The sequence below is a fragment of the Lissotriton helveticus genome, chromosome 3_1, assembly GCF_964261635.1.
Source record: "Lissotriton helveticus chromosome 3_1, aLisHel1.1, whole genome shotgun sequence".
Lineage (NCBI taxonomy): Eukaryota > Metazoa > Chordata > Amphibia > Caudata > Salamandridae > Lissotriton > Lissotriton helveticus.
The window spans coordinates 1,044,160,025-1,044,177,306 of NC_136061.1; the positions used below are offsets into that span (position 1 = coordinate 1,044,160,025).

The 17,282-nt window shown below is 41.4% G+C and overlaps 1 protein-coding gene across 1 annotated transcript in view; it reads right to left on the reverse strand.

Annotated features, from left to right (window-relative positions):
• MYO3B (myosin IIIB) overlaps positions 1-17,282 on the reverse strand; it is a 2,563,893-nt gene that overhangs the window by 2,400,106 nt on the left and 146,505 nt on the right. The window contains exons 2-3 of the mRNA XM_078681588.1: positions 14,923-15,106; positions 3,703-3,837 (exon numbers count right to left, since the gene is read on the reverse strand). Of these exons, the coding sequence (XP_078537714.1) occupies positions 3,703-3,837; positions 14,923-15,106 (319 nt within the window). The remainder of the gene's footprint in view (positions 1-3,702; positions 3,838-14,922; positions 15,107-17,282) is intronic.

Genomic DNA, 17,282 nt, shown 5'->3' on the forward strand with positions numbered 1-17,282 from the left:
TTTTGTTTATAAAAGGAAAAAATGCCAGGCCACAGTGGATGGTGTCACCGGGGCAAAATTCGGCCTGGGGAGAGCTGCCCCATGGCTCCCCTACTCTTTTCAAAGTAGGCCTGACCCCGGGGGATGGGCACCCCTGGGCTAAAATTGGACCCCTCTCCTTGAATGAATGAAAAGAAGATGCCCATCCCCTTCACCAATCTGCAAGTGCGCCTCCTGGCACATTGCTGGTTAGGGGATGAAGTCCCCTTGGCTCCATAGAGTCCTCGTGGCCAACAAGCCCTTCTGTTATCTCTAGTAAGTCTCACGGAGTGCGATTGCTGAGAGGACTTCGGAGGCCACGCCACCACTTTGCAAAAGTGCCTCCTGGCGTACTGCTGCTTGGGGATGAAGTCCTTTTAGCTGCTGAGGGTTCTTGGGGGCCCAGAAGCCCTCCTGTTACCTCCAGTAAGTTCCCCAGAGCGCGATTGTTGAGAGGTGTTCATAGGCCATGCCCGTTTCTCCACCACTCTGCAAACATGACTACTAGTTAAAAATAAACATTGAAATTCACTTAAAAAGACAATGTTTACAGGGACATCATAGTTAGGAAGTAGAATTTGAAAAACCTTAGAAATTCACTTGAAAAAACCAAGGGTTACAGGGACGTTATAGTTGGGATATAGAATTTAAAAAACCTTAGAAATTCACTGAAAAAAACAAAGGTTACAGGGACATTATAGTTAGGCTCAGATTTCACTCATACAAACCAGTGAAATTCAGCAGTTATAGTTATCCGAGCTAACCATATCTTACACCCCCGTAATGCACTGCTTATGACCTCACATATTACATCACTCATGACATGGTCAGTGACATCACTGATGACATGGCAAATGCCATCACTGGTGACATCATCAAGTGAGTGTAAGTGTTTTAAGTGTTTATGAGTGTCAAACATATATACTAACCTACTACAAAAGTTAAATTAGTATAGTAGGTGCACTGCTACTCAGTGATACTACTTCTAACATATTTTATTTGAGTGGCTGTGTGATTGTATACTTGTGTATATGGTTGTGTAAGTGGCTGTATGGGTGTATAAGTGAGTGTGCGAGTAGCTATATGGTTGAGTGAGATGCTGTCTGTGTAGCTGTATTGGTGAGTGAGTGGGTGTGTCAGTGGCTGTTTGGGTGAGTGAGTGGATGTCTGAATGGTTATATGAGTGAGTTACTCAATGTGTAAGTGTTTTTTCAGTGAATATATATATATATATATATATACATATCTTTATTTATATATATAGATATATATATGTATAAATATATATATAAATATATATATATATATATATACACACACCTTTCACAGTGAATTTCTAAGTTTTTTTAAATGTAAAGTAAGATAGTATTACAACTCCTAACTATATTGTCACTTTAACCTTTGTTTTTTTCAGTGAATTTCCCTGGTTTTAATGGTTTTAATATTGTAATATTGTAAAGTAAGATGTCCATCATCATGCATGGCGTGGGGTTGGGCACAGAGCCTGGCCTGAGCCTAAAGCCTGCATGCAACCCCCCACAGGTTCCCAACCCCCCACCACCCAGGCCGTGTGCAGTGTTGTGTTGGGCGCAGGGCCTGGCTTGTGCCCATGGCCTAAGCCCAACACCCTGCGGGCACCCACTCCGGTTGACTATGTCATTTAACAATATAAACAGTGTGATTTTAAGTAAGGGAGACCTACTGACTTTGTCAAAGGGTTAGAACACCAAAATATGGCTTTATCAAGGGGTCAGCGCAGCAGCATACATAAATGAGGCCTATTGCTTTTGTCAGAAGGTCACCAATGACTAAAATCAAATGTATATTTTAAAAATTCACACATTGCAAAGTTTAATAATAGTGATTATTACAAAATATTTTCTAAACAAATTAGTTTAACCCCTTAAGTGCTGCCGTCGGCCAACGGTCGTCACGGGCACTACCTCCCCAGTGCTGCGTGCGACCGCTGGACGTCCAGTTCAGCACCGGATAATGGACAGCGCAGCACTGGGGAGGTTTGTTTACTAGCTCCCAAGTGGTTAAATAAACATTAACATGTCTTTTTCAGGCCACAAAATGCAGCCATAAATACAAACACAAGGGGGTACATTAGGATGTAGGGCGGATCGCCACTGCCCGCTTGGCGGTGGTGATCCGCCCTACATCCGAGCCCTCCTGCCACCCATTTCCCCCCGCCATATTAATGTAGTAGGGGGGGACCGCGGCGGCCGGGAAAACCGTCCGCTGCTTTTCCGCCCGGTCGACAAGTCGATCGGGCGGAAAAGGGTTTCATATGGTGGCGGTGTCTGCTAGACACCGCCATCCATATCAGGATGCAGGCAGGAGGGAGCCTTTCCGTGGCGGAAATGCATGCGTTTTTTTAGTTTGGGGGCCTGTTGCGGGCCCCCAGGATGTTGGGGCGTTGTGGGGGGCACATGGAGGGTACCTATGGTACCCCCCTTCATGTGCATGCACAACATGGTAGGCACCGTGCGGTGCCTGCCACGTTGTGCATGTACATGCACAACATGCATTTTTGGCATTGCGGCGGGCGGTGCTAAAAGCACCGCCTGCCGCAATGTTAAAAATGCAGGATGCGCCTGCCAGTGTGGCAGGCGCATCCTTCACTCACGGGACCACCACACATATGGCGGGCAGTCCCTTTTGCCGTGAGGATCCCGCCCGCCATCCTAATGATGCCCAAGGTGTCCTGGCACTCTAGCTGCATCTCGGAGTGCTTTAAAAATAATATAATGGGTTTTAAATGTTTCTGGGGGGAAGCAGTGCCCCCTTCAGGACCCTATAACATTAAAAGAATTCTCAGTGGCAGGGCACCACCAGCATCACAAAATATTTTTTTTAAATCCCTTGCAGGCCCTAATGGGGCACTCCCCACTGGAGCACTGAATGAGAAATAATACTCCACTCATTTCACATTCACTGATTTGTTTTTATTTGGGGAGGGGGCAATGCACAACGAAAAGGTCCTGGGATCCTTGGGAGCATGGGCAGGGAGAACTTCAAGGAGGCTGCAGGGGCAGAGGGTGGATCCTAATCCCCATAATGGAGGCGGTGCCTCCTCAGGCACCACCGTGGGGATTATGATTCATGTTTTCAATAGCCTATTCATGTCAGCTCTTATGCCTTGAAAAGGCTGGCGGAAAAGGTTTTTTCCCCATGGCCCTCAGCTATGGGCCCTGGGGTCGCCTGTGGTGTCCACTTAAACATTCATGCATAGTGTGGCAGGCACTGCATGGTGCTTGCCACATGGTGCATGGATGTTTAAAAAGTGTATTTTTCCTATTGCGGCTTGTGCTGTAGCAAACAGCACAAGCAGCAATTGGAAAAATACACTATCCGAGCGCTGTGAAGGCTGTCGCTTTGTACTTTGGGATGCAGGACAGGTGACTCCTTGTCGGGCGCTCCCGTTTCCGACACATTGGGGGTCGGAGGCTCATCTGACCGGCATCATAATGAGACCCTCTGTTGTGAAATTATCGTGTCTCTTCGGTGTAATGTCAAGCTAAAAATGCATTCAAGGGACCGTTGATGAAAATGTTTATTTTTATTTGGCCCACATGCATTTTTATCACCGGCCCTATGGTTCTGCCCTGGAGAAGGAAATACAGATTTTAGTAGTTACACTGGTAGCTCACTCATTCTATTACTACAGGAAAATCTTACCTCTAGAACGAGCCAAAGCTGTCCTCCCGCAAATTGATCTGCTTTGTAAAACATTCCATAAAACTTAACAACATTCGGATGATTGGGGAGCGAATGTAAAATGTTGTACTCGGCCTCAATTTCTTCATCCATATCCTGAATTAAAACAATCCACTGGTTAAAGAAGACTAAAAGAGCAGAACAATAACACATCAAGATGTTAAAAGAAAACCAGAATTCATTTAATAAAATTCTTATTTTTGACATACGTATATTTATTTAGAACATTGCATTGAAAATATTTGACCTAATCAAGAGGACCAGCCCATTATGACACATGTAGGTTCTGCACTTCAATTTAGCACAGTCCAAAACCATTTGCATGTTTTGGTGGGTACAAAAAAATGAAAAAAAATAGTTCTGTGAAAGACAAGCACACCAAATGTCTGGCAAAACGCTTCTTTAGGGGAGCTCATCCAAAAGTATGCCTTAAATTTGCATTCCTCAATGAAAATTTGCATATCACTTCTTGCACCTTTTGTCTTAATTCAGCAATGATGCTTTATAAAAAGGCATCTGGTTACAGTGTGGTTGGTTGATCTATTTTCTACTGAGCTGCAGAATAGAAGGACAATTTGTGTTTGAAATGCAGCTTTCGTGAACTTGGGACTAAAACTTATGTAACGGTCATTCTTTAATTGACTCTTACTCTCGAGCTAATTAGTATTTGAATCATCTACAAACCCAAAGGCATTCGTTTTGTGCCTAGTGTACAGGAGCAACCAATCAAAGACTTAGCAGACATAATCACATTTCTTGACCCCATGGACTTCCATCGATCCACCTTCATGGATTGTCCTTCATGGAATGTGTTGTTTCATTGCTGTGCATACCATTGGCTCTGAATACCAACAGTCAGATTTTAGCAGCCAGTACACATTTCTTATATGACATGAGTATCACACTCCTAGATTAAGAGATGTTCTGAAAGCAGCGCCAATCTCTGGATGAAAAGCCAGACAGTGAGGTTCCAGAATTAAAAGTAGGAAATATTGTAGTACCTTAATACTGTAGCTAAATTATGAAGGATACAAATATCGAAAGGTAAGTATGTATAGATTTCCTATACTAACTTCATATCTATGTACCTAGAAGATATACATTTTGTCAAGGTAGATGGATGTAGATTTAATAGTAAATCTATACTTCCCTATATGCACTTACCCTTTGATATTTTTGTCCTTCACATTTTGGCCCCAATATAAATGTGTCAAGTTATTCCCTACTCGATTTTCCATACTATAACCATATCAGGCAAAAATGTGGAAATAGGTGTTGAAACATTGATTTCTGCATGTTATTGCCCAAAATCATAAAATTGGGAATATTCCCCCTCTACCAAATTACCTATGTCGCTGGTATCCGTATGTCTAGAAGGGGTTGACAGAATAACAGGCAAAATAAGCCAAACTCTGAATCCCACCACAGTGAGTTACATTTTCATAAGTGCTACACATTTTCACTGAAATGACCTCTTACTGCTACATATGCATTGTCAATTATTTAAGCACTATTTAAAAGAATGTGTATTTAAATCGTTAATAGGCTACAAAAATCTGGGTGAACTGAGCCTGAGCACTCATGAGGGTTATAGGCACTGTGGCAACACAAAACCCTGCGCCACTGTTTATACCACACACCCTGACTTGAGTCGCTCTAGTGGTAGATCACATCTTGAAATGTATACTGATTTGAGATTGCCAACTCTAATTTACCAAACATTTAACATTAAGGGGTCGATTATGATTGTGGTGAATCCGCATCCTCCGGGCCGGTGGAAGCCACCGCCAGCCCGGAGGATGCAGATTCACCGCCGCGGACCCTGAAAACAGCCCCCGCTAGATCATGATGGCGGTGGGATCAGCGGCGGACAGCAGGTCCGTCCGCCGCTGATCCGCAGGGTGTTGACCGCAATTTGGTGGCGGTGTCTGCAAGACACCGCCAGCCAAATTACGATTTATGTGCAAACATGTGTGTGGAAAAGCATGTGGAGATTTGCTTCTGGGGGGCCATTGTGGGCCCCCAGGGTGTCAGGGGGTGGGGGGTGCACATGGGGGGTACCCCCCTGCATTTGCATGCACAAAGCGGCAGCCAACGCGCGGTGCCTGCCGCTTTGTGCATGCAAATGCAAAGCATGCATATTTAACATTGCGGCGGGTGCTGCTTTAAGCAGCACCCGCCGCAATGTTAACTATACGGGATGTGACCGCCAGGGTGGCGGTCACATCCTAATTCCGATGGAGGGAACGCCACTGCCCCTACGGCGGTCCCTCCACCTCGGGGGTTGCGGACGGACGCCATCCTAATCGACGTCTAGGTTTGGGTCTAAATTTGTCCATTTTGTTTTTCAATATTTAAAAAAATTATTAATGCAAATGTAATTATACAATTAATCAAACACATGTTTATGAAAAGTAAAAAGTCAGAAAGCAACAACGTTGGTAATTTTAAACATACTTCAAATCCACCATCATGTTTGTTACCACGCGTTGGCCTTCAAAGAAGCAGGTCTGTAGCAAACTTGGTGATAACATGATAGAGGCGAATATCTCATCCACCAGTAAATGACGTGGGCCACCTTTAAAGTCCAACCCTATCCCTTCTGCTGCTTAAATTGTGTGGGTATAGTAAACCTTCCCCCTTCAAAATCCAATTTTTTCAACAATGTTGCTTTGGTTGGATTGTGAATGATAAACCTGACCACTCCAAAATCCAATGCTTTCCCTTTTGTTGCTTAAATTAGAGTGGGAATAGTAAATATTACCCTTGCATAGTCTAAACCTTTCCCATCTATTGCTTCGATTGAAGTGGGAATTGTAAATCTGATCCCACAAAAGTCTCAACTTTATTTACTGTTGCTTAAGTTGGGCCCTCCAAATTCCAGGGCTTTCCCTACTATTTCTTAAGCTGGAGTGGGAATAGTAAATAAAACCCCTTAAAGTCCAATACTTTCCCTACCGTTGATTTTGTTGGATTGGAAGTTGTAAATTTCCATAGTGCAATACTTTCCCTACTGTTACTTCGGTTAAGGTTTAAGTAGTCAATTTTATGCCCCGAAATGCTAATATCTGTTTCACTTTTTTTTAAATTTGGAATGTTATTTTAATTTTCTATTATTTCAGTTTTTGGTTCAATTTTTATGTCAATGAAGTTTAATTGTTTGATATTTATTTCCCAATTTTTATGTTAAATCTGTTGGGTGCAGAATTGAAGTTATTGTTCTATTGCTGTTGCAGATACATCTATTTTCATTAACTGTTGGAGAATTTTGTTATATGTGTTTTTTATTTTGGGTACATTTTTGTATTTATTTTATTGTAATATTACTTTTTGTTTTTAAATATATTGGTGTGACTATTTTACAATATATTTTTATTGTTATTTTATATTAGGGTTTTATTTTGTATTTTTTCTTGAGGAATATGAAGATTCCTAATGTGTTTTAAAAATGTAATTATAATGATTTGATGATTACATTTTATCATTTTAGTTCTTTTTTATTATACATATATCATATATATATTTATATTTTTGTGTGCCTTTTTCAAAATATTACTTAATATTATGTTTTCATTTGTTTTTAAGAATAATCATATTTATTTATATTTAATTATTTATTTGTTAAATTAGATTCATTTTAAGTATTATAATTGAAAAATTATTACCTTTATTTTAACTGTTTATACATATATATAAATGTATATATATAATGTATTGTATATATATATATATATATAAATAAGTTAATTATTTTTCAAATTATCATAATTTCAGATATTTTTAAATAAATCATCTTCATCGTCACAAAACTTTATTCGATCGATCGAGATAGACCATAAAAGTACAAGAAAATAAAAGAAGTTACAGTACAATGCAAGAAGATGAAGTGGTTACCAGTTCGAAATAAAAATGGTGAATGATTTGACAATTACAGTTAAAGTCAAAGAGAAGGGGAGAAAGGTGCTAAACTCAATTTGCGATCCACTATACATTTCAGTGTACCAAAGTTTCTCTTAAAATCATCCAGCTTCATTTAAGACTATCTACAATGATAACAATTATAAATAAGACAAAAATATATATAGTTAAAAACCATATAATGTACCTTTAGCAGTTCAATTCAAGAACACCTGCCTGCTAGGTTACAAGGATCAAAACTGACTGAAACATTGACCGGAACAGTTATGTAGCTCACAGTCACACAATTTTCTTTAAGGACTCGGCCACGTCAATTAATCACAGCTAGGTCTTAGCTTGTCTGCGGACCTCAAGAAGCTAAGGACATGTAACACAGAGTTGCTGGTAAGCATTTGTAAAAGATAAACAATGGTCTGCCCTGTCTAAAATTGACCTTCTTTAAAATGGGAATAAGATAAGATTTTCTAGGTACCTTGTAGAATCTGCAGAACATCAAAAAATGCATCATCTCCTGTGAAGACTTCATATCACAACCACAGGCAGGAAGGCTCTGTCCCCTATGTGCCCCACCAGGGTGCGCCAGGAAGTAATGAAAAAGGTCGAAACGGAACCTAGGCAGTAGAAAACAATCATGGGAACTTTTAAGTCATAAGAGAAAGGGCTTGGTTGATGGCACAGTTTTCAATGGAAAATGCTTGTGCAAACTAGGCTTCTTCAGCTCCCCTTCTTCCCTGTCCATCTGCCATTTAAAAAAATCTCCTTCACTCAGCCCCAGTCTCTTCTGCACATACTCTCAGGGTTGATAAATAAATCAACCCTTCCCTGGTGAGCAAGACCGTCCCTTACATACTTGAGCCAGGGAATATGGTAATAGTAATCCAGGGAGAAGCAATCAGTTAAAATGTCCTTATTAGGGTAATACCCTCCTTTAGCCACAAGTTCATCCACAATGATGGGGAGATTAGACAGAAAGTCAGAGAGAAAAGCCAACCCCAGTACTTTGTGGACTAAGATAGAGGGGATGCACTGTGGTAAACATAAAAGACGTTTTAAACAAGTATTTCCAACAACTTGGAGTTCCTCATGCTCCGTATAACCACAAATCTCGCTACCATAAGCCACCTTAGTGATACACTTGGCCTTATAAATCTTCAAGAGGGCCAGATACGTCTACTGCCCAACCTTGATGAAAAATTGAAAATGGCAGTGTTGGCCCTTACAAAGTCTCCTCCTTTCCTACTGATGAGGGGACGCCTGGTCATGGCAGCATCAAACACTTCTCCCAAATATGAAAAGACATCAGTCTTAGGGACCGGTGTCGATCCCACAGCAAAGGTATAAGGTTTATTGGGGAGTGAGCCTACTTGCATTATGAAGCATTTGTTGTTATTCACCAGAAAGTCCAGGCCCTCCATAAAATGGGCAAATTAATTCAATAACGTTTGCAAACCCCTAGCTGTCCTAGACATGAAAACGGCGGTGACTGCATACAGTAGTACAGGAAGGCTCTGCCAACCTACCTGTGGACAGTCAGTTTTCAGCTTCACAAGGGTCTGCTCCAAGTTGTTGATGTCAAATTAAAAAGAAAGGGAGCCAGAATACTCCCCTGTCAAACCCCTCTCTCAATTGAGAGCTGGCGGGTGACTCTCAGGTCCCTAGTATATCGTACCACCGCCTTGGTATCTCTGTGTAAGTCCCTCAAAAAATTTACAATATCTGGGCTAACTCCTAAGGGCAACATTATCGGTCAAAGCTTCGATCTATTAACAAGGTCGAAAGCTGAGGACAGGTCCATGAAGGCTAAATACACTGTGTGGGGCATGCAACAGTGTACTTGCTAAGTACCATGTACAGTTTTAAACTTTGGTCCACTGTGGATCCACCCTGGCAAAACACATATTGGATGTCAGACAGAATGTTATTGTCCTCTGCCCAAGTAAAGAGTCTATTAAGAACCATGGGGCCTACCACATTTATCACTGAATCCAGTACTGTGATCGGCCTATAACAATGGGTACTCTCCCAGTCTCCCTTTTTGAAAACTGGTACAATTGTAGATAGTGCCCAGAAATCCGGACAGCCGGACTCAGCTGCAGCAATAATGACAGCGGTGAGGGTCGGTACCCAGGTGTCCCTGTTTGAAATGTACAGGTCCGGGGTACCACATCAGGGCCTAGGGCCTTCTTTTTTGTTAGCCCTGTGAGGTGGAGAGCATCACGAAGTAAGAACAAGGACACACAAAGACCTTGTAGTTGGTTCCTTTAATCCAGGTTACATTCATAGAAACCTCATCCTCCAAGTACTAGCTGCAACTGACTAATATAAAAGCATCAAAATTCCTAAGGAAAGCACATTCTATAATGGAACAGGAAACCTTGGTAACAAGGTAGAACTTAGTTAACGCAAGAATACCACATCACCTCCCCCCTTACCCAGCAATACAACAACAGAAACAAATGTAAAAACAAAATGAAAATAACCAAAACAAAAAACAATTGAGAAACGCAATCTTTTAAGCAAAGAGGAACCCTTTTTTGTCTAATGGACTTACTTCCTAAAACGTGTGGGGCACGAGAAAATTCTTCATGCCCTTCCTTACTTGAGCATTGTGGTAGACACTTACTATCCTGTTGAGATTCCAAACTCTATGATTTTAAGTTTTGACAGCATTGCCCAAAAGTTTGATAACTTTTATTGGCTGTCCAAACTTTGACATACCAACTTTTCTCTTGGGAAGTTTTACCCTAACCAAGTCACCAACTCCAACAACTGTTTTCTTCACAGCTTTCCTTACATCAAAACACATTTTCCTCTTCTCCATCCTCTCAAACTCTCTGTCTTTCCACACATTAGGACAGCCCACAACTCCACCTGCCTCCTTTCTCCTAGACGTTAGCCAGAGAGGAGTGACTTGGGTATTAGCCAGTCTCCCTCTAAACAATCTGAACGGTGAAACTCCATTTGAGCTATGTGGAGTGAATCTGTACTCACGCACCTTTTTCTTTATAGCATCCTCCCAGTCACCACCAGAGACTACAGCCAATTACATTACTTCTTTCAGCACTTTCACAAATCTTTCTACAACACCATTGTACTCTGGATGATACAACGCAGCCCGCTTATGCTTAATTCTCTTTCACTCAGGAACCTTTCCACAACAATGGAGGTAAATTGGAATCCGTTGTCAGACAAGATACAGGCTGGTAATTCTTCCCTCTCAAAAAGTTCCTCCAAATAATTAACAACAGTGCCAGAATCAACAGAGTTAAAAATGTTTACCTCTGGCCACCTAGAGAACAAGTAAACACAGACAAGAAGATACCTATCCGGTGTCCTTATGTTCACTGGACCCAAAATATCAACAGCAATATCAAACCAGGGACCACTAACTTGTTTCCTGATCACCATAGCTTGTCTTCTACACTTAAGTATTTTATCACTGCTAGCACACTGAGAACAGTTGCGCACAATTATTTAAATATATACATCCATGGCAGGCCACCAATATGCCTCCCTAATCCTCTCCTTAGTCTTTGCTATACCCATATGGCTACCATGGGCATTAGCCACCAACCTTTTACGTAATTTCTCAGGCACCACAAGCCTGCTTCCTCTCAAAAGTATACCACACATTAGAGTTAACTCATCCTTCACACACCAAAACCCCTTGAGTAGGTCAGAACAATCACATTTGTCACACCATCCATCACTTATATAGGCCATGACTTGTATTAAAGTGGGATCAGTACTAAGGCACTCCAAAACTTCACTGCTCCAACAAACCTTAAAATCTTCCTCAACATCCTCACCAGCAAAATTATCATCCTCTTCAAGACAATCCTGGACCTCAGAACAACCACCAAGCCTAGACAAACAATCGGCGAAAATGTTACAAGACCCTGGCATATACTCTACATTGAAGTCAAATTCCTGAAGAGCAACTACCCACTTCCTAATTCTTGCATGATCACTCCTCAGAATCTCATGCCAACACTGACATTAGAGAGAACCTTCTTCTGATCGTGATATTGATAGTAAAGATTTGAAATAAGTAGCTTGCCGAGCCAAAGTTTGTCTTTTTTGTCCAAATTCTAATCTTACGTTGGCACGGCCTATATAACTGGGAATCCTGTAAACTGATTTATAAACTTTTATCTGGATGTCATCTAATATTCTTGCATCTTTGCCACTGAAGATCATCGAACCGTATTCCAAAGATGAAATCAGTTTAGCTTTCATGACCTTCAGCAAGTGCTCATAGCTTGGGCATAATAACTTATCCCTTAACTTTCTAAATGCAAATGATAGCGAAGTTGCCTTTGCCTCAAGGTTGCTATAATGCTGCCTAAATGACATATTCTCATCAAATGTAATTCCCAGGTATTTGTACGATTTTACTGATTCAATAAACAGCCCTTTAATGTTCCATACTTTTGAACCTACTTTCTTTCCTCCTATAGTCATAATTTTTGTCTTTTTAGTATTTATTTTAAGACCCGTGTAATATATTGATTAAAAGAATAAACTATTCTTTTTAAACCTACGACCGTGTGACTCAGTAATATTGTATCGTCAGCATATTGCAAATATTTAATCTCTTTACCTTGTATAGTTGGAGAGTGAGCATTAACATCATTAAAATGAGATGGTAGATCAGACATAAAAAGATTAAAATGACTGGGGGCTAATACACAGCCTTGCTTCAAGCCTGTATTAGTTTCCACCCGGCGTGTAGTATGTCTGCCATCGCCGACTTTAATCTGAACCCACGTATCAGTATATAAAGGTTTAATCATGTCTAATAAATGACTTGGAAGGCCGCAATTCCAGAGCTTAGCCCAAAATAAGTCTCGAGGTACAGAGTCAAAAGCAGCTTTTAAATCAATAAAGCATATATTTTTGCCTCTACATCCGTTAGGGCAATTAATCGGTAATTGACGGGATTTTCATGTGGACGGCTTTTATATATTGGCTGTATAATGCTTCCTTGCCATGACTCAGGAACAGTACCAGTCTTAAGAACATCATTAAATAAATATGTTATAACCTCAGGCCAGTGATTAAGATTTGCCTTAAACACAGAATTAGGGAATCCGTTTGGTCCCGGCGCACCGTTAGATCTGATCTTACTTATTGCCTTCTTAACACGATCTGTCGTCCAAACGTCATTGACTTCTAAATTGTAGGAATCATAGGCATCAGAACTTGAATCCACAGCCTTTAGTTTTGTTTGAATGTTGTAGTGCTCTGGATACGATTTTTTATATTCTGTACTTTCCGATGTTTTTGGTTTTTGGAAAACACTATTGGAATTAGAATAAACAGTCGTGGGGGCTGTGTAGAGATTCTTGATATGAGAAGCCCAACGTGATTCTCCAATATTAGCACTGTTCCCTCTGAGTGAACCATGATCAAGATTATTAATAAAACCCCAAAATAATGTTAGGTCTTTTGTTTTACACGAATGATGTAGTTTAATCCATATTTCTTCGTGAGCCCATCCATCTTTTACAAATGCATTATGATGTAATGCACTTGTATTAGAGTGGTAGGGATGTGCCATTACGATACAAGGAACTTGTAATGAGGCAGACGGGATATCCGTCACATTTTTGAAAGAGTGCCTGTACTCCAAGCTCTAAATCAGGCACAGCATATTTTCTAATTCTATATGACCCAAGGAATCTACTGGTGAAAAACTAGACCTCTCTTACCCTGAGTAGCTGGCAGGTCTAACACACTGAACAGATTCAGCCATTTTTTTCCAAAGAGAAGATAATTCCTTCTCAACTCCCTCATGCTGTACCTATCCCTGCCAAGGCTTAAAACCCAAATTTGTTCTGTATGGATATACTATGGATTCAGGATGCCCACAGGTGATGGAAACTTTAGAAAGCAACTGCAAGCAAAGTGCCTTTTTAGGGTGCCTTTCAAGGAGTCACAGATATCACTCCTGAGCTGTAAGGAAATATACCACCACCATATATTTATAGCATTTACACAGCCTAATGTTTCTATCACTATGCACCAGACCCCCCTCACCCTGATTGGCTGGAAGGTAGATCACAGTAACCTTGACATTTGTCAGATGTTTAGCCATTCTTACCTTAAACAATGGCTTGTCTGTACAATCTCTCTGATGCAGGGACACAACCCTGCCAAGGCTTGGCCCCCAATTTTGTTTCTCAGTATCTACTAAGCATAGAGCTAACAGACATGTATGGGCTTTAATGGATTTAGGATGCCCATCAGTGATAAATTCGACACAGTGCGTTTTGCAAATTTGGAAAGCAACTGCGAATGAAATTCCTTTCTATGGTACCTGTGTTTTGGTCACTGTGTGCCATAGCAATTAGTCAGATGCTTTGTTGATTTTATCTTTATCTTAATGTGATATGTTTGACTGTGTCCTACCAAGGACCCAGGCACTGTTTGATTTTTTTTTTTGGCCTATGAAAAAATTCAAACAGCATACAGCTCCTCAATGGGGCTCAGATGTATGTGTCTGCGCCCCAGAAAGAGGTCAAACGCTGTTTGGGTTTTTCTAAGAAAAGATCCACACAGTATCTGGTTCCTCACTGGAACACAGAAACACATCACATTATAGATGAATATAAAATTCACACAGCATCTGGCTTTTTGTTCAATTGATCTGTAATTAGGGTGGCATGGTTGGTGGGAAGGAGAGTGGAAGAAACTGGGATGCTCCTCCTGCCATCTTCTCTAACCATCTTCCCTTCAACAGATAAAAGAGGATTGAGCTGGTGCCGGCCCATATTCACAAAAAAGCATGACATAAGGGTATCCTGACGACACCTTTTCATGACATATATTTAGGTCATGAGGGCAGCCAAGGGGTTAAGGAAAAAGCCTCATTACACCTTCATCAGTGACTGAAGGAGAAGTCTCGAAGAAATTTCAAAATGGAAGAATCTGTGGAGGGGTCTTCACCTTCACAACTTCTGGAGTCCTCAGAGTCTGTCTTTCTCTAACTGCTGTCTTTCAATGGAACAACCAGTCACTGTTAGATAAGGTCAAAAGGAAAAACTCAGTGCATGTACAGCCTCTTTCAAGAACCTCGTTGATACCACAAAACACACCAATGTGGCATGATAATTTTACATCTGTTACAACAATTTCTCTTTGGGAAGGAATAAAAAGCAGAATGAAAATTATAGCAACATGATAGCATAGGCTTTCATTTTTCTTATATTTTCTTTTTCAATAATTACTCACGTCAGAAAAACACAATCTTCTACTTACACTAACAGGATCCAAAATCTTTACTGCCGCCTGGCTCCCATCTTTCTTGCTATTGACCTTGTAGACCTTGCCATAAGTGCCTTTACCAATTGTTTCGACAATTTCCCATGAATCAGAGGGGTCAGCCAAGGAATCCAGTCCAATCATATTGCAATTGTATGGAAACAATTCATAGAGTGCCTTCCTGCAAAATAAAATTTGTGAGAATTAATCTCTTATTCAAAATGGACACTAAAGTTGTGTAATAAGACAGGAATGAAAAAAGGATGCAATAGCAGAGTGAAAACTAAAATGAAATCAAGCGAAAATTATTAAATCCAAGTGACTTGGCATGCAGTGTACATTGGGGTTTCAAAATCATCTAGGACCTTGATAATGAATACCAATCGACACTCCAGAGTGCTTATGAGGATGAGATTGTCGGCAGTGAGGTATTTAGCTGAGAGGTCTAGCACCCACATAGCCACCACACACCTTCCCATCCCTACTATCCACCCCAACCCTCACAGGTCCCCCACACAAAACAATAGAGGTACAGTCTCCAATAATCTTTAAAAAGTCACCCTCACTCTGGACCCCACCTCCTCCCTCGTCACTCCGCGGCTCAAATGCACACTACTAAACTTTAGATCTGCCCCTAGACGCATCTGACATAGCCAACCTCATTATCGCACTTGACCTTGACCTGACCATACTTACCGATACCTGGTTTACAGAATCTTCCTCCCCACTCATTGACATTCTAGTACCCCCTAACTGTCACATCATCAGATTGGATAGGACTGGCAAGACAGGAGGTGGAATCGCATGTATTCACCGGAGCAACCTCTCAGTAACTAGAGCCATCTCCCCTATATTCTCCTCCTGTGAACACATCTGCCTCGACGTCAACAGTGAGGGCAATCCAGGATGCTCTCTGCATATTATCTACCACCCACCAGGAGACAACCTCACCTTCACTGAACACCTCATGGACATGATCACAACGAACTCTGGCCGACAAAACACACAAATATTCCTTGGTGATTTCAACCTTCATTGGAATGACCACAACGACTCTGTGGTCAATAGTCTCAAAAACTTCCTCAGCGCTCTAGACCTCACCCAAATCTGCAACAGCCCTACTCACGACAAAGGCTCTATCCTGGATCTAATCATCTCCAAAGGTGACGCCACCCAACTCGACTCAATCCAACCCTGTGACTGGTCTGACCACCACATTATCACATTCTTCATCAATGAAAACGTGAACCTCAGCCGGGTTCAATCCTCCAAACTCAAGGTCTGGAAAAGAGACCTGAAGAAACTCAATCCCAACTCTTCACCTTCTCCCAGTTACAATCTTCTCCTACCCCATACCGGCACCTCCGATGTTTAGGTTCTCACCGATCACTACCTCAAGTCAATGACCACGATAGTCAACGTAGTTGCCCCCCTTCAGTTAAAGAGAGTCTCCTCTAAAAACTCAAAACCATGGTACGACGGGCTGCTTATCGAAGATAGACGAGCTATGAGACTGGCGGAACGCAATTGGAGATCAGCCCCTTCGGCTATGCACCTTAAAACACTTAAGAAAAAGAGAAACGCTTACTTTAGAAAAATCAAACGCTCAAAAGCAGATATCTTTAGCCACCAACTGGATCAAGCAAAAAAATAGCCAAAAAACTATTTGAGTTAATCAAAACTCAATCCAGGGAAGAACCTCAATGACTACATAACACAACTAGCACTCTTACGTCCTGTGAAGAATTCTCAAATTTCTTTAACCAAAAAACTGATAACATCAAGAATGATCTCCTCACTGATCTAAGCCTATACTCCAGCCCCCTCAGCAAAACACCAATTGACCTAAAAAACAAGGCTACATGGTCGTCCTTTGATACGTACACGGAAGAATCTATAGGCAAGATCCTCAGTACCCTGAAGCTCTCCAATCAACTCTCTGACCCTCTACCTGCAACCACTGTAAAGGACTTTATCCCATGGCTTCTCCCGCCCTGGACCAAAATCATTAACAGTTCACTTCAACAAGGATGCGTCCCGGACTCCCACAAAGTGGGACAAGTATCGGCCATACTTAAGAAACCCACAGCAGACCCTACCGACCCAAACAACTATCGCCCTATCTCCAATATCCCTACCTTGGCCAAATTGTTAGAAAAATGTGTTCACCTCCGACTGACAAATAACATTGAGCACTTTGACCTCCTCAACTCACACCAATCAGGCTTCCAAGCAGGCCACAGCACGGAATCAGCTATGCCACACATAATTGAGGACGTGCTTCAAATTCTTGATCAGAATGGTATTTGCCTCCTCATCCTACTTGACTTCTCATCAGCCTTCGACACGGTCAAACA